Below are 27,777 nucleotides of genomic sequence, written 5' to 3'. Positions count from 1 at the left end.
TCCCAGCTCTGCTGTTACACCACAACCTAATGGCAGACTGCAGCAGATAACTCCCAAAAAGAACATTAATAAACATGGTAAAGGTAGAACTCAGTATATTCCTACCCCCATTAGTGAGTATAAGCTTAGGGACTGTGTATTGGGTCAAAAACTTACTAGAACATAAAGAGTACTGTGGTTTAAACACACAGAATTTAAGACAGTATCTTAAACAGCACCTACAATACTTTTATGTGATTTAATCCTTGGATTCGGGTTTGTTCCAGATTGCAAGGCAAGACATATTCTATCACCATCTGTATGGCAGATGTCTTTTGTCAAGTGGGCAGTTTTCCTTATCTCTCTCTGAGTGATCACAATCACTCCTCCCTCGGGAGGGGACATGTGCTGATAACAGGCCATTGAATGTCACTGCAGGGCTGATCAGAACTACAGCATCCCATTGGGAGATGCTCCACCCAGAGGGAGGAGCCAAGCATTCCTACCCAGATATAGTCTGGAGGTTCTGAAACACCAGCACGGCTTCCCACTGGATTCCCCAGAGTAACAGCCGCTGCCTCTTCTTCCACTGGATCTTTGGAGGAAGATTCCACCCTTCTCCAGGATCCCTGCTCCAGCAGAACCACCCCTGGCACTGCAGGAGGGCTGCAGCCACATTTCCAACTGGACTGTGACCAGCGCCCTGACCAACAGGGTGTCAGGTTGAGTTCTGGCTCTGTCAGTGTTGTTCTAGTGTACTGCATTGTTTATTTTATCCATTTATCTTCTTCCCTATTAAAGAACTCTTATTTCCTGCTCCCATATTTTTTGCCTGAGAGCCCCTTAATTTAAAATTTATAGCAATTTGGAGCGTGGGGGAGGCTTTACATTCTCCATTTCAGGGGAGGCTCCTGCCTTCCTTAGCAGACTCCTGTTTTTCCAAACAGAGACAGGGTTCTATGCAAATTCCCATTTGGATTATAGAGCATAGTAAGAAAATGAATAATTTCTAAATTAAAGTGAATGAAAAAATGGTGAAAAAGGCATTTTTAAAACACATATTTGGTCCAAACAGAACCTGGCAAGATAACTGCTTATTAAGCAAACCTCCACCTCTCCATGAACAAACATGTGCAGAGCCGGCAATATTGGAATCACCCTGTTCCTCAGCTCCATGCTGGGATACAGAGGTAAAACATGCTTCAGGACTTCTGACATTTCAGTCCCCTCCACTCCTACACTCCTCCTTGTTCTTACAACATAAACACAGGCTTTCAGAAGCAGAATATGCTGAAGTGATGAAATCTGGCCTCAACCTTTTTTTTAGTCAACGGCCTATGTTTCAGATTGAGCCTTAAGCTGAACAATTTGCAGAGGAAAAAGAAAGGACCAGAAAGCCATGCCTTAACAGTTTACCTTATTGTTTCAAAATACAGGCCATGAACTTAATTTACTCTCCCCTACACCAATCTTTCCAAGGGCTCTCTTTCCCTCTTCCATCCCTACATCATACCAACAGTAAAAAGAAAAGAATCAGTGGAGTATCTAAGCCTCTTGGCTGTACTCCACGGAGCTTTCCCAGCTCTATCAGCTGCATTTTTCAGCTGTCTCTGAACATAAGGGTACAACTTCACACAGAAAACCTTTCCACTTGGGCCTTTCCTTAACTGCAGTATTGTTTACATCCAGCAAGTTAAAAAGTTCAAAACCTATAAAATATTTTTCATGCATTTTAAGGTGTGTATTCTTACACATCTTAAAATATAGATCTTCATATGTATGTTACCACATGTTTATGTGTGCCTATGTGTTTTGCAGACGTGTATCATGCTGTTTCCTTATTGAAGTCATTAAACAATCATAACAAATTATCTTTTTAGGTATTTTTATAATTAGGGTAAGGGGATATGCAAAGTCTTAGGCAGGCATACTCTGGATCGTGCATTAGCCCTGAAAATAAAACAGTTGGTACATTTTCATCCTCAAAAATCCCAAGCAAATGGTAAATCAACATTTCTTTCCTGCACACAGTACTGCAGTGAGGGTTCAAATGAGTACAGACCAAAGATACTTCAGTAGCACAAAGAAATTATTCAAGTCGTCTCAAGACGTCTCCTTCTTCCACCCAAAGCAGAGATTTCCCAACAAGCCGCGCAATTAAATACAAAATTGTTGCCTAGTTGTGGGCATTGGCTCAGCAAACTGAAGGGAACTGTAAGTATCCATGTATTCAGAACATACTAATTTAGCCCATGACTCCAGTATTCCCTCAGAGGCTCACTGGGAATTGTTTTCAATCATTTTTAGGCATTTTAAGATTCTGTGGATGCTAAAGCCCGCTTCTTAAAAATGCTATTTTCAATGGTGTGATTTAAATATTCTGAATTACAAATGGCTTGAAAAGCATGAGTTGACAGTAAGTCTCTTCCCTCTGCATAGCTGTGGTTATATTCTGCCATTTTAAAGTGTAATTCTTGTTTTTTAGAGACGTTTCAGACATGACATCATTCATACAGGTTCCTGTATTTTGATGTCGGTGGTTGCTCAGCTGCCACACTCTGAGAATTCTTTGCAGATTTAGGGATGTATGACTTGAATTCCGAAGCACCCATTACAACATTCATTTTGATACTCACATAATCAGGAAGTGGAGAGTCGTTTGAACCCAAGGAACCTCTCAAGGACTGCGTGGCTTGCTCCAGCACTTTGTTGTGTTTTTTAGACAACAGCGAAAATAGACTGGAGGAAAAAGAAATTAAAATAACTTCACAAGAGTGTCCTGATATTCTGAAGTAAGACTGTTCAGAAAGGAAAGAAGTCTTGTTATATACACAAAATTTTTAGAATGCAATGCACAATAGTTGTATTATTTATTTATTTATTTAGCATCTGGGTAAGTAACAGCAGCATTTGAATCAGAAACATTCTATACTATATATGCTCAGAAGAACACTTTCTGTTCATTATTAAATTCTTAAAAGTCAAACTGTCGCAAAAGGAATGGCATACATGCAATTGTAGTTCATAAATAGTTTGTGTTAGCTAGAATGCAATTTTTAAGTGCAGCACCTCATGCAATACATTGTAATATATACTTAAGTATCTCCTATATTATTTTAATAACCTATTGCTTAGACAGAGAAATCTGAGTACATGATAAAAGCTTTGTGTATTTTGAGGCTGAGTTATTGCATTTTACTAGTACATATTATTTTCAAATTTATTTTAGCCTAAGTCAATTGAAAAAGGATTATCTTAGCTTTATAATCTGTTAAATCAGAGGTCCATACACATACAGAGAAACAAACATATTTTTCTTGCATTCTGGAAAAAAGCAGGGCAATGACACTCACAGAGGATGGTGTAACCTGATTTACAAAGGGAATGGTGGAAGTAGCCGCAGTGGGCAAAGACCACCAGGTAATGCTCAGCAGCAGCAAGGAGTCAGATACTCCTCTAAAGCCCTGGATAGCTCAAACATGGCTATCAATTAACAGATGAACCCATCCCCATATTGGAAAAGCTTCTAAGGCCATCGAGTCCAACCATTCCCCCAGCACGCCAAGGCCACCACTGACCCATGCCACATTCACTTTTAAATAGTGGTTCTTAAATCCCTCCAGAGATGGGGACTCCACCAGTGCTCTGGGCAGCCTGTGAAAGAACAGCCCCTTCTAAGGAAAATTTTTCCCTAACATTCTAAACCTACTCTGGTGCAAGCTAAGATCATTGGCTCTTGTTAGGTGTCTGATGTTTTCAGGCATTCTGCACCTAAAAACATCATTTGGACTTCTTTCCTTCTTTTTAGAGCATTACAGGACTCCTACCAGGTTTTCCTAGGATGACTATGTGTGTTTTAGAGTGTGGAATGGCTACCTTGTAATGAGCTCTTGTCATCCCATTGCTAGTCAAGAGCCTCAGGAAAACGCTTTTCCAATACTCCTCACAGCCATGAGGAATTAGTTACTCTAACTCCCAGCTATTAGTCAATACCATTAGAACATTCCATGCTAAAAGGGGAAGAAGCCACACAGAAATTAAGATATATTGGTAGCTTTCCACATTTTTCCCTCTCCCATATTCTGTTATTTCATTCACAGACTGAAATTTTTGTTCAGATCAATAACTGGACCTGCAAACTGGACCTTGGTAGGAAACTAGAACTACTTCTGCAACCATGAGTATCTTTGAAGACTCAGATTTCAGAGATACTGTCATCAGCACCATCTAGTGCTGTGGAGACAAAATAATCAGTTAAAAGCAAGCTGGAGATGCTTATGGCGGGATGCAGCAAAATCAGGTTAAGCCTGGTGTCTGCTCCAGAAGATAATTTCACCAAGAGGAAGAATTTGGAATAAAGCAGATTTCCAACTAGTAGATTCTTCTCCAAAAGACATAAGGCATTTTGGCTTTAAAGGAATTTTAAATATAAACAAGGAAAAGGGATCAAGATTTTGAAAAGTGCATGAGTTCAATGCATATGAAGAGGAAAATGAACATGCAGTGGTACTCTGCGCAGAACCAAAATAGCAAAAAGTAAATTTATTTATTCCAATAGAAATGTACAGAACTAGGGAAAAGCAGAAAGGAAAATAATGGATAAATTATTTCTTTATATATTCCTTAAAGGTTTTTTTTTTTTAATAATTAAGTGTACTATAAATAGAGTTTATGGCATAAGCAAGATCTTGGTGGCTGATTTCCAGTCACAAAGCAGCAGTGCAGAGGCTTTTGTTGTCTTTCCCCTTGCTAAGTTCTGCTTCCCAGCCAGAAACTCATGTCCTTCACACCATGCTGGGACAATTTTTTGTGGGACCACTGCCCATAACACAGATATCCAGGTTAGAAAAACAACACAATTCTCTCCTACATCCATTGGTAATCCTTCTCTAAGGACCATCCCATAATAAGCACAAGGGCAGGGATACATGGCAGGATTTTTCATACCAAATTTTTCATAATAAAAATGCATAGAACTTCAGACTCAAACAGCCCCACAAAAACGCTACAGCTAAACACAGAAAAAAAGAAGAAATCAAGGCCAGATATTGTGATTAGTAATGGATTTGGAGCTTCCTAGGAAATACTGTTGCCCCCTAAATTGGTGCAAAACTTCAATTCCAGGTCATTCACTTATTATTGTGCCTCTGTCTCTAGCTCTGAAAACCACTTTGATAAATATCAGACTAATTTTTAAAGTCTCAGCACAGGGTTAGTTACAACCCTCAAAAGGCATTTCTGTGAAGTTTAGCTCATAAATACTTTTCATCACCAACAAATGCTGCATTCTAGAAGAGTTGCTTGATTTTGCAGCAGCCATGTCTCCAGTGTATATAAGGTTTTAATCTTGATTTAGATTTTCAAGGCATGAATAATGCAATTTTAAAAAAGCAAAAATCCTTTACAACAAGGTTATTCCCCTCCTCACAACAAGGTACAAAGTCCAGAAGTGGAAGCTGCGACTGTCTCTCAAATTTCCCTCATTTGTCTTCATCATACATCTATTTTTGCTCAACTAAAAGCCAAGTTGAGATCAAACAGAAAAATATATGTACTATGTGGTCACTAAGAGCAGGCTGACAAGAATATGGATTTTTCTACCGGAATATTTGTCCTCTTTCATCCACTCTTCATCAACTGACAGGCAGGCTATGGAGCCTGACAGCCCTTCAATCTCACCCATTATGGACTTTTCATAACAATGAAGAGCTATGTCAAGAACAATTAAATCATCTTGGTACTCCTCATCTCAACTCATCTCTCCCTCACAGAAGCACATCCAGGCCAATGCATAGTGAGCAAAACAGTAAATTGGAATAAGAGCAAGATGAGGTAAGAGCTGGCTTCTGTTAGGAAGATTAGGACTCATCAGCTGGCATTATCAGGAGAAATTCCTGGCTGTGAGGGTGGTGAGTCCCTGACACGGGGTGCCCAGAGAAGCTGTGCGCAGCTGGGAGTCTCCAGGTCCCTGGAAATGTCCAAGGCCTGGCTGGACAGGGTTTGGGGCAGCCTGGTCTAGTGGAAGGTGCCCCTGACCACACACAGTGCAATCTTTAAGGTCTTTGCAACCCACACATTCTGGGATAATGTGGTCTATTACAGATCGTCAAATTGCAGCAGCGATGAGTTCAGCCAGCAAGGAAGACTAAAGGCTGAACAAAAATCTCAAGGTCCTGCGTTTGTTTGTTTTTAAGGAATTAAAAACAACATTGATTTCTTACCTCCCTTTACACAGCAGTTTTTAATTTAACTCAGGGCTGAACTTCAATAAATAAAAAAAAATAATACCGACTAAATAGTAATGGTTGCTAATACCAGTGAATTGATTAAGTGCTATATGCACTTAAATGGACAATAAAATGCAAACCAGTAATATATGAACTTAACACTTTCAAAAAGTCAACTCCACAAAGACTGTAGATCCCAAAAGGAAAAAATAAGCCAATAAGGAAACTCATTTAACAAGTGTCTCAAACAAGTGCCTTTGAAACAGCTCATAAAGTACACTTTTCACATCAAAAAAACCCAATGTATAAAATTAGGCTTTTGTAACTAAATTTGGAAAAAAAGATGTGAGAATTAAAATTAGAAGTTGAAAGGAAATCTGAAGTTAGAATTTGCCAAAACATTTTCTGAAAGCTTTGAACAATGAGAAGGAAAGGTAGCAATGTACTTTATTTTAAGGAAGTGAATTGGACGCTCCAAAATAACATGCCAGTTTGTCCTGAGCATAATACCGGAACACTGATTGTGTTCCAATTAATTCCAAGGAAGATATCACCAACACTAAAAATACACCTTGTCAATGCTCTTTCAATGAGACTGTAAAAAATAAAGCACAATATTACCCCTGTTGTAACAGGATTCTACAAATAATTTATATTACTTTGTTCCATGTGAGATTTTTTTAAAATTAATACAGTTGAATAATAAAAAGTAACACGGGATGCATTATATGAACTGAAGGTGAGACATCCCAACAGTCTGAAAAATATTCTTCATAGGGCCAAACAGGAATATATTCTTGGGCCATCTAAGCAACAAAAGCTAATAAACACTTGATCAAGCCATCAAAATACTTTCAATATACAGAGAGAATAAATAAAATGACTTATACCAATATACATCAAGGGTAAAGAAATGTCAATGGCCTGAAGTTGTGCCAGGGAGGGCTAGGTTGGATATCAGGGAAAGGCTCTTTCCCAGAGGGTGCTGGCACTGCCCAGGCTCCCCAGGGATGGGCACAGCCCCGAGGCTGCCAGAGCTCCAGGAGCCTTTGGACAGCACTGCCAGGGATGGACAGGGTGGGATTGCTGGGGGTCTGTGCAGGGCAGGAGCTGGGCTGGGTGATCCTGGTGGGTCCCTTCCAGCTTGGGATATTCTGTGATTCTATTAAATACTACAATTAAACAATAATACTACAATTAAACTTTGCAAATGGCACAGTTATTACAGGAGTGATAAGTAAAGAGAAAAGGCATTTTAATTAAATTTTTCTTTATCTTTCGAGAAGTTGGACACAAAATAAACTTGCTTAATGCAGCAACAAGCAATCCCAGCTGCTCCCTAAGTATGAAGGCTTTCACCCTGGGAGCGGCAACTAAGGATGAGAAGGGAAAAGAGAAGGGAACAGAGCTGGGAAAGGAGCTGGAGACAGGTGGGTGTCTATCTCTTATTCCGGTAACAAGTGATAGGACAAGCAGAAATGGCTCAGGTTGCACCAGGGTATTTAGTTTGGATATTAGAAAAAGTTTCTTCATGGAAAGGGCTGTCCAGCCCTGGCACAGCTGCCCAGAGCAGTGGTGGAGTCAGATCCTTAGTGGTGTTTAAAAGCCATGTGGTTGTGGCACTTGGAGACATGGGGCAGTGCTGAGGAGCAGGGCTGGACTCAAACTTAGATGTCCTTTCCAACCAAAACAATTCTATGATTTTATATCCAGTAAAGTTGTGCTGTGCAGCTGCCCCTAGCATCCCGCATGAAAGATTTAGAAACAATTGTATGAAAATGCACAGGCTCTAAACCGGAAAACATACTTCTCCATGAAATTCTTGAAAACTCATTTATTCAATGGATTTGAGAAAAGAAGAGTGATTTGACCAAAAAAACCAAAAATACACAAATGGAGAAAGGAAGCTTGCTTACACAGTATTCTACAAGATTACCAGAATAAGATTAAAAAAAGGAGTTATTAGAAACTTAACTATCATTACGTGGGCACAGACTCCCTTACAAAGGAGGTTGGAGCCTGGCTCAAGGTGCAATAAATTCCTATTTGCACTGTCAAAGCAATGGCAGAGAGGCAAGAAAAACCTGGGAGGAAAGAAGACAATCTCAATACCTAGGGTATGAGATGAGCTTAGACTGATGGTGTGATACAAAGAAAGAGATGGAAGCCTGAAAAAAAGGGGCACGGATGGAAACAAACTGATGACATTAGCAGAGGAAAGTCAGATCGTGTTATATGACAGCAGGAAGGGGTAAGGACTGGATTTCTCACAATTCAAATCATTACTGAGAGTCTATAGGTGAATTTTCATTTATCTGAATATCTAGAAATATTCTGTATGTGCTGAGTAAAGAACTACTTGAGGACCAAAGTGCCTCTCCACAGAATTTATTTGAAGTTTGGAAATCAGGATGTTCTGAATTTTTTTTGCTCACTCTCCTAGTTCAGAAGCACTGCAAACAAACTGAACAGCACCCAAACACAAACCACTATCTGGTAACGGAAAAAAACCATTTCCATGGATCAAAAAGTTTGAGAATGAATTCTCAAACAATTCAGAAATACTCTATGCTACTTTTTCTCACTCTTCCTATATACATGTCAAATGTACTATTGTTCTCTGTTCTAAAGACTTAAATATAAAGCCCTAAACATCAAAACCTTGCTACACTAAAAATACTCCTTTTGAACAAAAGGATTTTACAAAGCGACAATCATATTAGAAAAAAGCTCTAAAAATATTTTATTTTCAAAACCTGATCTTTAAAAGTTAAAACCACACTTTGATTTCTGTATATGTAAGGAACACTTCTTGGGTTGACCTATTTTTTAAAAAGGATTACAGCAAAACAAAGTGTGTCCTGTCGCACAAGAACTCTAGACATGGATACGTCCCAGCACAGACGTCTCCAAGCAGACAACCTGAAATGCCCATCTGGTTAATAAAGGTCTGTGAAGGGTCACACCAGACATCAGAACAAAACAAATGCACTGTGCTGCTCCACTTGAAATACAATACATATATTGTCCCATAGACCTGTATGGGGGACAGGTTGTAAGCAAGTGCCTGTCTGTGTGCAATGGAGAAGTGCTCTGTGAGCACTTAAGGAGCCCAGCACTGGGAGAAATCCATTTAGTACAAATAAATGCAGAGAAAAATCCCTAAGTCCCCTGCGCTCATGCCTACTAAAGAGCCCTTGAGGCATTCTGCATTCGAGTCATCCAAGCTACAATGGCACATAAATAGAAATAAAGAGAGACAATAGCCATGGAGAACTCCAAGGCCTTTGCAGGGCCATTTACTGCATAGAGGGGCACTGCTCTTATTTATTTGAGACCAACTCTAAAGCCTGGGAGACATTTAGGATGCCAGGAAACAGAATATAACCAATTATAATATTAAATAACAGAATAAACAGAGAGTAAGAACACACTTTATATCTTTCTTTTTAATCTTGTAAAGTGAAACATGACTAAATTCTGCTGAATAAAGATTTTCTATATTTACTATTAGGTCCATCTGGCTTATGGAGATGATGTGAAATCAAGGGACTCACAGTGTGCAGACTCCACAAACATCATGGATGTAAATAACATGGTTTGCATGGGCCAAACTCATGGACAAAGAGGGTTCAAGGGATCAGGGAATGAAAAGAACTCCCAGACAGTACAACATTCACATGAGGAGGGTATTGCCATGTTCCGATTTTGCTGGACAGTGATCAGACCTTTCTCTACTTTTCTTATCTTGTGTATTCTTAAATGTTTGTGTCACCTTGGAAACAGCTGTGTGCCACAGGTGGCAGCTATTTCAGGGCAAATCCCAAACTATAGAAACTCTGAATGATTTGGGTTGAAAGAGATCTTAAAGCTCATCCAGTGCCACTCCCTGCCATCTGCAGGGATGCATTCCACTATCCGAGGTTGCTCCAAGCCCCATCCAAACTGGCCTTGGACACTTCCAGGGATCCAGGGGCAGCCACAGCTGCCCTGGGCACCCTGTGCCAGGGCCTCACTCTCCCTTTTAAATAAAGAATTTCTTCCTAATATCTAATCTGAACCTGTCCTTGGTCTGTTTAAAGCTGTCTTGTTGGTATCTGCCCATGTAAAAAGTCATTCACCTGAGCTGCTCTCAAATGGTTTTACTGCAGCCTGGGTAAGAAAATTATTTCTATCCCATCTCCCTGCTAAATAGCAAACATAAAAGGCCACTCTTTTAATTCTACAATCATAAACTTGATCCTAATAAATTATATACTTCAAGATAACTTCATGACAAAACATCTCATTAATTTTAGAGTACCCTTTTATCTGCCACTGCTTACATATGAGCAGAGATGTGTAAGCCATGTGCTATAAAGCCATATCAAATTCTGCCTCAGAGAGGATAACATAATTATTTAGAATATTGCTACAGTCAGTAGAAAAACAAGAAGTCACCATATACATGTAGGTTTATAAGCAAAATCAGAAACAACTTAGAACAATTAAGGGAGGCTTTGCATTAACAGGATTTCCTGCCAAAATGGAGTTAGAAGGACAATGACACTAGAAACAATATGGAAGAAAGGAATTTGATGTGGCAAGACAAAAGTAAATATTTACAAAATAAGCCAAGAGTTTAATTTCCAGAGACCAGGAAATGTATTTTTCAACTGAAGGCATAAATTGTTCAGCATCTCATGGCCACTTTCCAGCCAATGTTGGGAAATGGATGCTCCTATTGCTAGAGAAGTAAAAGGACCAGAAAGCAGTAAATTCCTTCCTCTGTATCTTGGTACAGATCGTTTTATTCCCCTTTTGTCTGGCATACCAAATAACATCCTTGTAATTCCACTTACAGAGCAGAGGCGGGCCCGGACCTAACTCTAGCTTGTGTTGAAGTAGAAACTTAATAAGCAGGCTGTGATATAGAATGGACTGAATTCCTGCATGCAAATCCTACAGAACATGATGATTTTGACTTGACTGGGCAGTGCTTTGCTGAGCACCACCTCTCTCCTTTTTCAAGATAGTAGCAAGGAGGAAACTAAATTCGGAAAGGCTGAAGGCTAAGGAGGGGAAATCAGTGCAGTCCAGTATAACCAGAATATATATTTGCAAAGCTCAGATTAAACACAAGGCTTATTCTGAGCTAAAAATCCTCAAACCTGTTTTAGGTGTTTCAAGGTATGCATGTAATTCCTTTCAATGATCCCAGTGTTTGTCCTGTTACTACTTTATAAAAATATCAAATGGGCAGAGCCCACAATATTTCCATTTTATCTACTTGCACTTAATTCAATAAGGGTGTCTCATAGCTGCTAAGAGATTACATTGGCCTTGAATGAGGGCAAAACACTCTGGGTGAGAAGCAGAGGAAATTGCTGGAGAAAGCATCCTGAGCAAAACTCTCACCCAAAGCCCTAACAAAGAAATAACATGAAAATTAGAAAGACACTGCTGTTGTGCAACCTAAGGTCCAAATCCCTGTCCTTTGAGAAGCTTGGATTTGGCACAGCTCTGCTCAAACACACTGGCTGTGCAAGCACATTTGTATGTATTTCTATATATTTGGGTGCCTGCTATACTTGGAAAGAGAATTGCTCCACCCTCTAAACTCATTCTGACAGCAAAGAATCTGGGTCCACTTTAGGAGACAACGGACTCATTCTGCAGGCAGAAGGTCACGGGGTATGGGTGTTGCTAACAGCTCTCTTTGTTCTAACATTTAAGGAGAACATGAGTCTGGAGCCCTGGTCAGTACCCGGAGCCCTCACAGCGCTCACCTCTGGCACCACCCTGTCCTTACACAGCCCCATGGGCTCAGCGAGGGTTTGGCTTTTTAGTGCCCTGGCACAGTTTCAATGAATTAATTGCAATCTCCTGTGAAACATGGAAATAATATCACAGAGTCATAGAATGTTTGGGTTGGAAGGGATCTTAATGCCCATTCCACCCCTAGCCCCCTGCCATGGGCTGGGACCCCTTCCACTGTCCCAGGCTGCTCCAAGCCCTGTCCAGCCTGGCCTTGGACACTGCCAGGGATCCAGGGGCAGCCACAGCTGCTCTGGGCACCCTGGGCCAGGGCCTGCCCACCCTCCCAGCCAGTAATTTGAGATGTCCCTCGAGCCTCCCCTTCCACTGGCTTTGACCTAACTCCGCAAAACTTGAATTTTGGTGTCGAAGCAGAACAAGAAACAAGCCCCTAGGAGGACCCATCATATGCTGCAGACAGAGAATACCATTTTTGCCTTATGCCTTAGTCTCCTTTCTCCCTCCTTTCTCTCGGTCCCTGTCCTAAAGGTCTCTTTGACCTGTTTGCTCCATGGGAAGGAGTTTACTGCTTTCCTCATGGACTGACCTTGTCTTTGGCCAGGTGTCCTTCCTGATCACATCTTTCTCCCTCTAGTGATTCTGCTAGAGGGCATGGAAAGCCTCTAGCTGTCTCTCCCTCATCACTAGAATCTGTTTCGTTATCCTACTGACATGAAACCTCTACAATTTTAACAAAGTGTAAACTTTTTTTTTAAAGAAATAAAGAAAATCAGTTGGACCAATCAACTTCACAATAAAGTCATTGCTAAGGACACTACAGAAATGACCAAAAATTCAAACCTCACATAGGTGTCACAGCTAAGATGTTCTCCCAAACATAATTTTAGATACAAGGACTCTCTTTTACATAACAATAAGGCAATTTGTAAACTTCCAGTGCTCCATAAAGAAAAAAAAAAAAAAAAAAAGCAAGATAATACATTTATAACTGTGGATAATTTCTATAACTGTTTATAGTGGGTAGCAATCTTTTTTTCCCAAATTTGTATTTATAAATAATTTGTATTTTCACTGTGAACACTTGTGAACCACTGAGAACTTTTATGAGTACCACGGGCTCTAAAAAGAACAGTTATTAAGGAAATGAGCATTTTTTGTCTTCTGGATAAAGTTAGATCTTCAGTGTGACTGAGGCCACACAAAGAATAAAGACAATGTAAAAAAAAACCCAAACCAGTGAATAACTCTACATTCAAAACAAAGCACAATGGACAATCACTTAATTAAAGATTGTGTTTCAATTTTGAAATCAAGATGGTAAATTAAAACTTTTCATAAAACCTTAATATATTATTTCCTGAACTTTGAGTCAAATTCCAATATTGATGATGTCAATTTTTAATGTAAAATATGCATAAAGCATAATATATTGCATGTATTACCACCTCCTTCAATGGAGTACCTCCATCCATATCATGTTAGTGATTTTGGTTCAAATATCTCATTTTACTGAATTTCCAGACATAAAAAATTACATAGCTTGAATACTTGCACTACTATAAAGCTGAAGTTTGATCTGAATTTTAATCATTCCCCCTATACCTTCACCAGGAATTTCACACAGGATGTTGGTACACAAACTGAATTTCCAAGATGTGTATTCAAACCAGTACATACAGAATTTTAATTTTCAAATTTTGTTCCTGCATTGCTTTCTGAATAAATCATGCCAGGCATGATATATCTTTGAAGGAATAAAAAAGAAGATGGTATGGTAGTTGATAATGAACTCAAAATTCAAAGTACAATATGTGGCATTGCATTATCCAGACAGGCTCGAGCAGCAGCCCATGGAAACATCTGAAGTTTAACAAGGCCAAGCGCTGGAGCTGCACCGGGTCAGGGCAACCCCCAGGACCAACCCAGGCTGGGGATGAGCAGAGGGATCAGCCCTGGGAGAAGGACCTGGGGGTGCTGTGGGTGAGAGCTGGACCTGCCCCAGCCTGAACCCCCCTGCCCTGGGCTGATCTCCCAGCATGGGCAGCAGGGCAGGGGGGATTCTGCCCCTGTGCCCCTGTGCCCAGGTGAGACCCCACCTGCAGAGCTGCCCCAGCCCTGGCTCCAACAGCACAAGGACCTGGAGCTGCTGGAGCCAGTGCAGAGGAGGGCACGGAGATGCTGCCAGGGCTGGAGCCCCTGTGCTCTGGAGCCAGCCTGGCACAGCTGGGGCTGCTCACCTGCACAAGAGAAGGCTCCAGGGACACCTCAGAGCCCCTGCCAGGGCCTCAAGGGGCTCCAGGAGAGCTGCACAGGGACTGGGCACAAGGCAGGGAGGGACAGCAGCCAGGGAATGGCTTCCCAGGGCCAGAGGGCAGGGACAGATGGGATATTGGGAATGAGGAATTGCTGGCTGGGAGGGTGGGCAGGCCCTGGCCCAGGGTGCCCAGAGCAGCTGTGGCTGCCCCTGGATCCCTGGCAGTGTCCAAGGCCAGGCTGGACAGGGCTTGGAGCAGCCTGGGACAGTGGAAGGTGTCCCTGCCCATGGCAGGGGATGAAATGAGATGAACTTTACGTCCCTGCCAACCCAAACCACTCTGGGGTCCTATGACCAAGTGTATACACCTACATAAAACACCCACACCTTCCTCCCATGGTATTTGTTGGAAATACGTCTCCTCTCTGCAAACAGCACTGATATGCAGATCAATATACTTTCCAAGAGATGAAATGCTTAAACATTTTCAGAACCACATGAAGGCATACTAGATTTAAAAAAGGAAAAATGCAATAAAAACACAGGATAATGTCAAATAACGTAATATCAAATAATGTAACATACCAAGTGTAATATACAAGACCAAGACTAAGTTTATTATCTATTACTAAACATACTGTAACAACACAGTACTTGAAAAATATGTATTTCAAATAAAAATTGTTTACATCCTTTACTATAACATCAACATCATCCCCTTTGAGGCATTTCTATGAATTTCTGTTCTTCGAAACAAACCTGCAAAAGGTAGCCTGTCACAAATAAACCACTTTCCAAAGGAAAATTGAGGTTAAAATAGATAGGAAATTAAAAATGGGTATTTTCATTCTGAAAAATACTGCATTACTGAAAGAAAGCATTTATCAAGAATATTAAATTTTTTGTAAGGGATGTTAATATCCAGTCAGAAACCAACTGCAGTGAATGCTGAACAAAACAAGGGATAATGAAGCATTTCATAAGAGTGCAATTCACTATGGAAAAAGCTACAGTTAATGGCCTACACGGAGGTTAACTTGGCTTTAGGAAGTCCCAGCCTGCCCTTGCACAGTTCAGTGTAAATGCTGTGCCAACATCCTGGGAAATCAGCCCACAGCATTTTTTAAGCTCCTGTTATTTAACATTTCTCTTCATTTTCTTTATTTCTCTCTTCTTAGTAGCTCCAGCCTGTCAACAACACCCATGTCCTTTCCTATGTATGTCTGAGAGATAATGCCAGGGCCTTTCACTTGCTTCCTTTTCCACGTATCTTTATTATGAACAGTAAAGTTGGCCTCCCTAACATCACATCCCAAATTCACAGTGTTTAGTGATTTTCTCTCCCTTGTTCTATAGCTCATAAGAAAAAAAAATAAACAAAACACAAACAAACAAACAAAACCCATACAAACAGAAAACCAACCAAACAAACAAAGGGTGGGGGAAAACAACCTGTGAAGCAGCGCTGGAGGGATTTAAAAGCTCTGTGAATGTGAAACTTTAGTGACCTTGGCAGTGCTGGGGGAATTGGTGGACTTGATGCATTTAGAGGGATTTTTTAGCCTAAATGATTCCATTAAATGTAGAGCAAGGACCTAGAAAGGTTAAAACACATCTCCAGGGAAAAGGTTATCAAGGTATCAAGAATATACCATGGTCTCCAGCATGTACAAAAGCATTTAGAATTACACTACAGCTTGAAATGCTCTGAACTACTGATCATTGCAGGAAGACGACAATCTTGGAACAGATAATCTGGAAGCCTTTAAGGAAGGAAAAATGTTTGGAGCACTGAATTCTCCCAGCTTTTGTCTCTATCACCACCACTGTTCTCCCAAACAAACGTGTGATCAAAATCACCGTAGCTCACAGCAGGAAAAGGTTTGTCAGCATCCTGAAGGATCTCTGGCTTGGACCGTCCCCTCATCTTTTATTAAAATATTTTCCATATCTAGCAAAAGTCACATCTTACCCAAGTTTCACAATCCAACCTTGACAGAGCTGAAATGCAATCCTGTTTCTCCACTCTAGTCTGCCTGTCAATGCTTTCAATTTTATTCTTCAGTGAAAAAGGTTTTACAGACAATAACAATGAGATCTAGAAATGTTACATGGGCATGAATAGCCCCTATTAAGAAAAATCAGTTTTTATTTATATAAAGCTTTAAAGCTATTGTTCATTACTTTTCAGTAGGAAATATGTCATTATTTCCCACATACACTGTCATCTGAAATTACCTTACCCACTGCTGAACCTGTCATTTTGAAGAGAGATTATTTTATTGCCTTCAGACATTCTCAAGTCTCAGAATTTGTGGGACAACTAACAAAAATTTGGTTTAATTATTTATTTCAGCGCTCTTGCAGTTGTGCAATATTTTTCCATCTTAAAAACTAACATGATAGTTTTTAAGTCCCAGTCCTTTGAGCTGCACAGTAATTAAATTTACATTGCCTTCAGTTTATTTGGAAATTAACCTCCTTCCCACAGAGAAAGAGGTTGAGCTTTACCTCCCACTCAGTTTTATAAATCTTATTCTGCTGTGTAATACTTTCTGCCTCTATCAATCTAAAAATCCTCCTAAATTCCAAAACATCGCCCTCCCCAAAATGCACTTTTTAAAAAGGCACATTTCTGTGATGTTCCAGGTCATTCTCTGTTTTTCCCAAAGTTAAGACAACACTTCCAGGAACTGATTTCATAATGATAACGCAAACACTAGCAAATTTCATATTCTATACTGTACAAAAACCAAATACAACCACCACAGGTTGGGATTTTAATTCCGCTCCTGCTTGGGAAACAAATGCTAGCCAGGCCATAGGATCAAACATAAACTGCATCTCAATAGGATATTCAGAAGAGACACAGTAAGAATCTTTCTAGACATGTACAAACACTGTTCTAAATTTCAATTTATCCAGGTGGCAGAACCACAGAATCATTTAAGTTGGAAAGAACCTCAGAGATCAGAGTCCAAGCTGTGCCCAACCTTGTCATCTAGCCCAGAGCATTGAGTGCCATGTCCAGGCCTTCCATGGACACCTCCAGGGATGGGGACTACATTGGGCAGCCCCTTCTAATTCCTGACTCCCCTTTCCATGGGGAAATTCCTCCTGATGTCCAACCACCTCCGGCCCAGCCTAAGGCCACTCCCTCTCCTCCTGTCCCTGTTCCCTGGAGCACAGCCCGACCCCCGGCTGTCCCCTCCTGTCAGGAGCTGTGCAGAGCCACAAGGGCCCCCCTGAGCCTCCTTTGCTCCAGGCTCAGCCCCTTCCCAGCTCCCTCAGCCTCTCCTGGGGCTCCAGCCCCTTCCCAGCTCCGTTCCCTGCCCTGGACACGCTCCAGCCCCTCAGGGTCTCTCTTGTCCTGAGGGCCCAGAGCTGTCCCCAGCACTGGAGGTGCCTCAGCAGTGCTGGCATAGATCACAGACAAGTTTTCCCAACCCTGGTGGTGTAATCTGAAATCTTAATTCAAGGCCAAAACTATCCTGGATACTGAAGCAATTTGTAAATGTGAACAACTACACAAACAGTATAAAGACTCTCAAAGATAAAATTAAGATAATCATGGTATTTTACAATTAAGCCAAGTTCTAACAGAGTGATGAAGTAGAGACTAGATAAATGGACAGGGAGGTGGACAGAAACCTGGCTAAACTAAAGGGGTCAGAGAGCTACAGTCAGCAGTACAAAGTCCAGCTGGAGCTCAGCCAGAAGTGGTGCACCCCATGTGTTGATTCCAGAGGAGGGCACGGAGATGCTGCCAGGGCTGGAGCCCCTGTGTTCTGGAGCCAGCCTGGCACAGCTGGGGCTGCTCACCTGCACAAGAGAAGGCTCCAGGGACACCTCAGAGCCCCTGCCAGCAGGTGGAACAAGACAGCCTTTAAAGATCACTTCCAAACACTCTGGGATGCTGAGACCACTGTTTTCCAACATCTCCACTAATGCCCCAGCTGGTGGGGCAGGCTGCAGCCTTGGCAAGTTTGCAGGTGATACAGAACAGGGGAGAAGGTGATGCACATGATGGTTGTGTTGCTAGAGGGACAAGGACAGTCTGGATAAACACTCCAAGAGAAACCTTGTGAAGCTATGAAGGGATGTACCAGATCCTGGGTGTTGAGGGTAAACCACATACAAAGCAGCTTTGCAGCAAAGGCCCCCATGTTCCGGGGGAACACAGAATTGAAGGTACACCAGCAACTGAATTCATGCCAAAGAAAGCCCTGGGCACCTTGGGCTGCATGAGGCACAGCACCATCAGCCCAATGAAGAGGTGATCCCCACACTCTGCGCAGCACTGGGAAGCCTCACCTGGAGTACTGGGCTCCCAGCAGCAGGGACATGCACACACTACAGCAGGTCCAGCAAAGCACCACAAAGATGATGAGGGGACTGGAGTGTCTCACATGCAAAGAGAAGCTGAGAAACCTCTGATTAGCCTGGGAAGAAAAGGCTCACAGGGGTCTGAGAACATAGAAATATCTAATGAGGTGATGAGGTGGTTTCAGATTATAGGTAGGACTTGATGACCTAAAGGTCTTTTCCAATCTAGATGATTCTGTGATTCTGATGGGAAGGTCTAGAGATGTTTAAGCCAGACACACTGATGCCCAGAGAAAGGACAAAAGGAAATGGGCACAAATTGCAATACAGGAAATTGCATTTAACCGTAAGATAAAAACCACAAGTTACACAGAGAGCTTGTGGAGTCACCATCCTTGGAGATATTAAACATCAACTGGACATAGCCTTGGGCATACAGCTCTTGGTGACCCTACCCTTGGACATGAAAATATCCAAAGATGCTTCCTAACCAGGCACTTTAATGATTCCCTGAAATCACAAACACTGAGCACAACTCAATAAACAACAAAATGCAAGGATAACTGTCTGCTGGGAATGAATACCAAGTCAATGTAGGAACCTGTAAAGCCACAACTGCACTACAAAGCACTCTGCGAAATATGGAAAACATACTTCAGGGTAAAATCCCGCAGTAGCAAGAGGATGACTTGTTGATTAATTATAAGAATGCAGCATTGGAAAGATCTGATTTTATTTATTAGGTTGGAAGCTTTTTAAAAACACCAATTTTTAATTTTTGCTGAGTGAATGTCACACTAAAAGCAAGGACTTCAATTTTTTTCACTCTGATGAAAAGGAAAATATCCATGTTAAAGTCCCTTAAAAGTCCTCTGCAAAACTGAGGAGCAATCACTGAACTTTCACAACTGGAAGTCAAAAACTCTATCACACTACTAACAGGTCTGTTAGAGGTACCTTATCATATCTTCTCTAAAAAACTAGATTTTCCTCATTTATAAAATATTCTGGTAACTACAGAATACAGGCAAAATGTAATACTGCACATCACGCACCTAGAAGTATTTAAAGTAACCAAGTGCACAAGGCAGGAACATTAAATGGGAACTTTAAAATCTTTCATTAGTTACATGTATTGAACCAGTTTTCAGCTAGGCTGACGCCCCAGAAAACTTTTCCACCAGAAGAAAAGCCAAATGCTAATCATTGTCCTGGAGGTTACACTGGGGCTGGAGGATTAGTCATCTTTGGAAACCAGTTGTGGTTGTTCTTATTTTCCTCTCCCACTGCTTTTTCTGATCTGTGGCTGCTGCAGTGGGAGCATTCTCATCAATGTTTTCTCATAAATTCAGCTTACAAACACGAAAGAACAAAACCACTTAAGAATAGCTCACAGCTCTCACCCCCTACATCCTGCTGCAGAACGGGGATCCAAAAACTCCTTACACAACTTAAATCAATCCTTTGGAGGACTGGAATAAAGAGCTGACTAAATCTTCCCCCCGAGCCTCTCTCTGCATTTCTTGGTCAAATAGGCTGTGGTGAGGAAGGGCGATACCAAAATGCGAGAAGACATAACAATTGTTGTTTTCAGATGTTCTCAATAGAAGCCAGAAATTAAAAGAAGGAATCGTTCTTACAGTGTTATTAATTCTGCAGATCTGGAATGGTTTGGGTCACTGAGGTCAGTATGAATGGATCTGGATGCCCATTTCTAATTTTTCAGGTGTTACACTTTCAATAAACAGGTCAGCGGTGTTCCCTATTCCTTTCCTCCCCATTCTGTTCCAGCCACATGGGGAGACAGGTCAGGTCTGCAGGACCCAGCAGCCCAGGAGCTCTGCCTCTGTTGTAATGTGCTTACAACCCCTCCCTGGTGGCACCTGCCTCTTTGATGGAGAATCACTGATTTAGATTCAACAGCTGGGCAGCTGGGAGACTACCCAAAACTACTTCAGAAGGAGAACCATGAGCATGATGCCTCTAATCACTTATACTGTTAATCAAATATTTAAATTTTTTTTTTTAAACCAAAAGAAGCCAAACTTCCTAACTCATGCTATCTAGAGCTGCAGTTAATTAGAAGAATATAAACTTTCAGGTATTTTCACTAAGCAGGTCTCCCCTATGGCTCCTGTGCAGAACATCTCTGCAGCACATATCACAACATCTGGTTTGAGACAGTTTGGGCTTACTGGAAAACATCCTGGGTTTCACTATACAAGGGTTATCTCCTGGACTCATCACTTTTAAACTAACATACCAGCCCCACATCAGCAGACCACTCAGATATCCTTCTTATGCACAACATCCCACTAACCAAATTACATTTCAAGTGAAAGACTCCTATGAAGCTACAAGTATGTTGTGAGGTTCTCTCATTTTTAACTGCACTGCTGATTCTTGGGGTTATTGACTAAAAATAACTGCTGAACTAAAATTTTATATATTTTATGAAGTGGGACACTTTGCATCGAACCTTAAAAGCATAAAACTTTAAACCTCTTGTCTTCTACATTAACAAGATTAATGTAGAGAAATCTTGCTGCTTCTGTTCTTCAGAGTCCTTGATCAAAATTTAAAATTTCCCTCATCACCACTGTTCATATGTACAATTTGAATCCCTTAAGCTTATCCATCTCTGTCTCCAGGAGACACCTGCAAAGATGGTTGCTGCCCCGTTCTTCTTCAGAATAATTTCTTACTCAAGGTTTGCAAAGTTCTTTGCATATTTTAGTACTGAGGGTACTGCCCATTCTGGGTAGACAACCAGATCTCTCTCAGGAGACCCATGAATGTGGTTTGAACATTTAGTTCTCAACTGATATCAAGATGTAGATACTCCTACTTAAAAGGGGAAAAATATATACATTCTGATGCTTCAGGCATTCTGACTGGAACATCTTAATCAAAATTATCAATTGTGACAACTCTAGCTGCTGCCAATACTTTCTTTAATTTGAGAAATTGGAAGACGTTTTGAATCAGTAACATATGTTTGTTATTTTCTAAGTGAATAATTTTCTATATTTAGGCATTAATTGAATATTTTACTAAGCTGCTTTCACTAGTCAAAGTTCATGCAATGCTGTTTGGGACATCAAAACAGACACGAGTGCATCACCTCGATGCAAAAAGCCAAGAATACCTGCAGGGCACTCCCTGCTGCCAGCGGCACTGACTTAAGGAAGCTGCTGGAGAGGCGCACCCAGGGAAGTTAGCAAAGACAGAGGAGCTGGATCTCAGCAAGGTTTTTTAGTCTAAGGATAAAACTGGCTGAGATGAGCATAAATTCTTTCTCCTTTCAGCTATAAGCTGTTTCAGTACATTCAGACTGATACGCATTTTGTTAGCATTCTCCTGAACTCTTCAGACAAGCTATGGCATTTTTCTCCTTTTACTCCCAAAACAATAGCTTATTTACATACTTACCAAAGAATAAGACACCCTCCCAATGCTGATTAAATGACAGACGTTACGTAGGAATGCAAAACCCCCGTACTCTGAACATACTGCTACAATGGAAATGTGTGAAAGTAATTTTGTTCCAGTTTCATCTCATGGGAATGTGGGCTCATAAGCATCCAATTAAAAATAATTCTGACTGATCAAGATGTGTTTTAGCTTCACATGAGAATGTATCTAGAAAATGCCTGTGATAGATTTTTACCAGGGTGGGAGGAATAAAGATTATTATAGAGAAAGACCCTGACTCTTGCAATTTTTCCCCATTCAATTTCATTCTTTGTACATGAGAATGTAGAGTTTTGTCAACTTGTGCTGTTTTGTACTATTTAGGTCAAATCACCTGGGGAACCTGAGAAGATACAATTTTTAGCGGGAAGATTCCAAATCAAAATGCATCCTTTTAAAGCAATCTGTAAGGCAAACAAATGAACAAAATCCTGCACGGCAATCTGCCTGTAACTTCCATTTTTTATGCCAAAAGAAGCCACTTTGATCCACTCCTCTGACACAAACCATAGGAATTCCCTCAGCTACTTCCTCCTTCAAGTCCAATAGCTTTGGCTGGACTTGGACATATCTTTTAGGAGAACATCCAATCTCATTTAAAAATTCCAATCCAGGGAAATCCAGAGCCTTTGTTATTCCAGTGACTCACATACCATGTAAAAAAAGATAGACCAGTCTCAGCTGGGTTTGCTTTCCAGCTACTGGAATGCATTGTACTTTTGCACAGGATCACAGAATATCCCAAGTTGGAAGGGACCCACCAGGATCACCCAGCCCAGCTCCTGCCCTGCACAGACCCCCAGCAATCCCACCCTGTCCATCCCTGGCAGTGCTGTCCAAAGGCTCCTGGAGCTCTGGCAGCCTCGGGGCCGTGCCCATCCCTGGGGAGCCTGGGCAGTGCCAGCACCCTCTGGGGAAGAGCCTTTCCCTGATATCCAACCTAGCCCTCCCCTGACAAATCTTATTAACGAGCCCCCTTATTGAAGGATTTATTTACCCTTAATCTTCCAAACAATTTAAGGAGCAAACTCATAAAAATGCCATAGAGTACTTCTGATTTTCTTCAAAGTCAGCCTAGTCCTTTTATCTTGTAGCATGATTTATGTACGTGAATTCCACCAGCTTTATGAAAATACACCTTGCTTTCATCAAGCTTAGACAATTACATTTTTATATCAGCAATCTCTCCCCTTCACTGATTGCTCCTTCCCTAAAAACTATTTTTGATACTTAAAATTTTAAATAGGGCAGGACTTATCAAATCAATGCAGAGGGTTTCCACTAGACATGCACCCACTTGATAAACATCCAGTTAAAATGCATTTGAGACCGGCAAGCCAGGCAGTTCTTTACCCAATGAATCCCCACATCATTGATTTTATATCTCACTGGCTTCTTGATCACTATACTATGCAGTACAAAGATAAATAATCTGTAATAGAATTATTTATAAACAATTCTGTTCTGCCAAGTCACTTGATGTTGAGTGTAAAGTGATCCTTCCATAATAAACAACTCTGAGCCTTCAATAAAATTATGAGCAGCTGACTAAAAATCACAATCACAAAGCAATAAAATATTAAATTATATTCATTCAACAGACCTCTGACCTTTATTTTTTTCTTAATTCCATTTTTTCCCCCAAAGAAAAATGATCAAATGAGCTGGATTTTGGGGAAATGATCCACACCAATGCAGCAGCAAAAAAAAGCCTCATCTCCTGAGCTGTGCCCTCAATGCAGAAACTGAGCCCCACAAACCATCTTGCATAGAAGCTCAGAGAACAGTTTCTATAGAAATTTACAGGCCACTCTAGAGAAATATCAGCATCTGGGTATTAACAAACCAGCCTGAATCCTTGAAGAAATATTAATGCAGTTTGATTGTCTTTTTTTCTTTTGTCTTTTTTCACTTGTTCTTGCTTCTATTTACTCCTTAAGTGACTTAATTAAATTCTGTCAGCTGTTCCATGGTCTGCCTAAGACTGAAGTTTAAAACACACCATAACTACTGAATTCAATGATGGTTGGTTGACAATTACAGCACCTCACAGCATTGGGCAGGCATTGAAAATAAAAAGTAAAACTGTGCATATAAAACCCAGTAGCAAAAAGACCACCTTTGAGACTTCAGGTTTAATACTGGTAATGGAAGCAGTTAGAACTTACCAGTGGCATAGCATTAAGACAAAAAAAATTGTTCTTTGTCACAAAAAGGTACCATTTCCAACTCTGACACTAAAAGCTGGAGATACTATGCAATGTTTCAATAACATGAAAAGTTTCCCAGCCCGCCCATAATGATACTTTCTGATAAAGTAATGACACTGCAGTCCTTGAATGGTACTGATCCAGTCCCCATCACCCTCTCAGCCTGGCAGGATGCTGAGCAGAGACCACTGAATGGTGTTTGGGGGAACAGAAAGGAAAAAGAGAAAGAAAAAGATCATTGGTAAAATGCCAGCTTTGGAAGCAAAATGCAGAATCTCATTTAAATATCCTGCAGAAAAAGACTGTTATTATTCAGTATTGTAAAAAAAAAAAACAACAAACCACAAGCTTGTTTATTTCTAAAGAGTGCTTAAATCTACCAATTTTTATATGTATTGGAGAAATAAATTTTTCTTTGGGGAAATATATTTTAAACTATGCTATCTAACATTCCAAAAATAGCCTGCTTTAGTGATAAATGAAGTGAAGCTGGTTCTTGCCTGTGACAGATCCAGATTCTGCCATCTTCATCACTCTACTTTTAATTCTATGACAAATGTGGGGCCATTTATGAAAGCTCTTACAGGCTAAGTAAGTGAAGTAAGGATCAATATTTGTCCTATCCCTGGAAGTGTTTTAGGCCAGGTTGGACAGGGCTTGGAGCAAGCTGGGATAGTGGGTGATGTCCCTGGCCCCCGGAAGAGGGTGGAATGGGATGAACTTTAGGGTCCCTTCCAACCCAAAGCATTTAATGACTCTAAACAAGGCTGATGCATTGACTATTTTACTCACACTAACTTAGGGTGAGTTTTTCACACTACCTGCCTAAAAACTCAATGGCAATAAATGGCTCAGGATTATTGGAGAAAAAGAATTCACATCTGTCAAGCCTCATTTGAAGGAATATGAATTGCTGCACATCTCCGCATAGCAAATCTAATTAATCCAAGCAGAAGCCATTTAAGATTCAATAATACACATTTGCCTCCTGTTTTTCCCCACCTTCCTTTCACAGACTAAAGTAAAAGAAAATAGGTCAGAATTTCAAATGCTTAAGCTGTTTTTGAGGATGATACCTAGACACCATTCCTGCATTGTCAGGTCAGTAATCCATACCAGGACACAGGACTGGGACCTGGGCTCTGTGCCCCAGCACAGCTCACACTCCAAGGAAAAAGGAACCGGAAACTGGATAATAAATTCAAGTTGGCTTTAAAATTCAAGCAGAACTTGAGCATCGGGTTGCAGCAACAGAATTATTTCTAGTAAATTAGCAGCATTTCTCAAAGCTAAGCTCCAAGGCCATGATCCCACTAAGGCTGCACATTCTTAAATGAATGTAATTGCATAATTCCATTGACTCTGATGGCATGGGAGAAGGATGGCTGCAAAGCTCATTCTCCATATACTTCAGACAATGCCAAAACACCTTGGAAAGGGAGCACTATGATCTTATGTGATACATTTTGCTGTTTAAACAAACCTAGCATTAAGTAATAAAAGATAAGCAAAACAGGTAAACTGAATGTCAATTTGATATTTCTTGGTATTTTTTATCTACAAAAAGACCCCCTAATTTAAATTAATTCATAATAAATTTTACCTCTGAAACTTTAAAACATATTTAGCCAATTTACAAGGCTCAGCAAAACTGTATTTCCTGCTTTCACACAGTGTCAAGCTCACTATGAAATGAAAACTGTCCATAATTTGTTCAGCATCCCAGAACTAATCATTGCTTGTTTGCTGCCTCTTTACCAGTACATGCACTAAGCCAGTCTACCTTCAAAAGCAATTTTCCCAAGCTTGACTGCAACCCAGAGAAGATTTAAAACAAAACAGGAACACACACGACCATAAAAATATCACACGATGAATATGAAACGCAAAAGGAAACAGTAATAGTGGCAAATATATCTCACATCACAAAGTACAGTTGCTGCAATAAAAAAGACATAGCGCAGTCACAACAGAATTATTAGATATTAGGAATTTTGCATTACAAACCCAGGCTCAATATTTATGGTATAATAATGCTGTGCGTAATAAAATGGGTATTGTATCCACTATGTTTCTAGAATTTGCAAGAGACCCAAAGCAACACTGGCACTAAATCCCAGTGAAAGCTGCCTGGAAATCTGGCGCTGTGGGCTTGCTCCCTGTGGGACAGCAAAATATGTGCTATTTTGCATTCCCTCTTCCCTGCTTTAACCAGTGTTGGCTGTCCAGTAAGTGTGAGGTGTGGTGTGCCTGTGCCACATCACCACCAGGTTCTCACACACATCCACAGAACACTGAAAACCTAAGAAACACAGAATGGTTTGGGTTGGAAGGGACCTGAAAGATCTGTTACCGCACCATCCCAGGCTGCTCCAAGCCCTACCCAGCCTTGGACACTGCCAGGGATCCAGGGACAGCCACAGATGCTCTGGGCACCCTGGGCCAGGGCCTGCCCACCCTCCCAGCCAGCAATTCCTCATTCCCAATATCCCATCTGTCCCTGCCCTCTGGCCCTGGGAAGCCATTCCCTGGCTGCTGTCCCTCCCTGCCTTGTGCCCAGTCCCTGTGCAGCTCTCCTGGAGCCCCTTGAGGCCCTGGCAGGGGCTCTGAGGTGTCCCTGGAGCCTTCTCTTGTGCAGGTGAGCAGCCCCAGCTGTGCCAGGCTGGCTCCAGAGCACAGGGGCTCCAGCCCTGGCAGCATCTCCGTGCCCTCCTCTGCACTGGCTCCAGCAGCTCCAGGTCCTGGTGCTGTTGGAGCCAGGGCTGGGGCAGCTCTGCAGGTGGGGTCTCACTGGAGCCCAGGGGCACAGGGGCAGAATCCCCCCTGCCCTGCTGCCCACGCTGCTTTTGAACATGTTTAATGCAAACATTAATATATTTGCACATAAAATCTACCAAAATAGTAATGAAAACTGCAATTCTTTGATAAGTACAAAGACAGGCAACACCATCTGTGGGTATCAGAGCATCGTTAGAGACCTTCTGCTCTGGACTAAAATTTATATTCTTTGCCAGGAATACTGGATGGGGGGGTGGTGATTTATGAATCACAACAATTAATTATCTTCTGCCTTTAGTAATTTGTAAATTCCATCTCTTCTCTAAATGGGCTGATCACACAATAAAACACTCTAGTACTTAGTAGAGGATGGATGCAAGGATTCAAACAAAAAGCTTTTGACACCTCAATTATGCCTTTGTATTCAATGCTACTTACAGACTTAGACAAGCAAATTTCCTGACTGTACTTCTCTAATCATCCAATATCAAAACAACAATAGAGAATTAGCCATAAAAACAGCTACCTCTATATTTTTACAGCAGCAATTTCTATTTAAAATTCTCTGTTCTCCTCTTATCTCAGAAAAAGATAACCTGCAATGAAAATCTGAAATTTTACAATCTCCCAGATTGATGTACTCTAATACACCTCAACAGATGCATAAGCCCCATTTCAGAAAGTGATACCAGTAAAAAATTTCTCCATCAGTTATGGTAAGTGGGGAGTTATTAGATGAATGTTTTTGCTCGAAAAACTTCACAAGCTTGTT

The 27,777-nt window shown here is 41.1% G+C and overlaps 1 protein-coding gene across 3 annotated transcripts in view; it reads right to left on the bottom strand.

Moving 5' to 3' along the window:
• Positions 1–27,777, bottom strand: part of DYM (dymeclin) — a 210,978-nt gene that overhangs the window by 64,724 nt on the left and 118,477 nt on the right. For all 3 annotated transcript variants that reach the window (XM_084224957.1, XM_084224955.1, XM_084224956.1), the window contains one exon: positions 2,616–2,718. In XM_084224957.1, the coding sequence (XP_084081083.1) occupies positions 2,616–2,718 (103 nt within the window). The remainder of the gene's footprint in view (positions 1–2,615; positions 2,719–27,777) is intronic.

The sequence above is a fragment of the Fringilla coelebs genome, assembly GCF_963513975.1.
Source record: "Fringilla coelebs genome assembly, chromosome: Z".
Lineage (NCBI taxonomy): Eukaryota > Metazoa > Chordata > Aves > Passeriformes > Fringillidae > Fringilla > Fringilla coelebs.
Note: the sequence above shows the minus strand (reverse complement) of the source record. Positions and strands in the feature narration are given on the sequence as shown.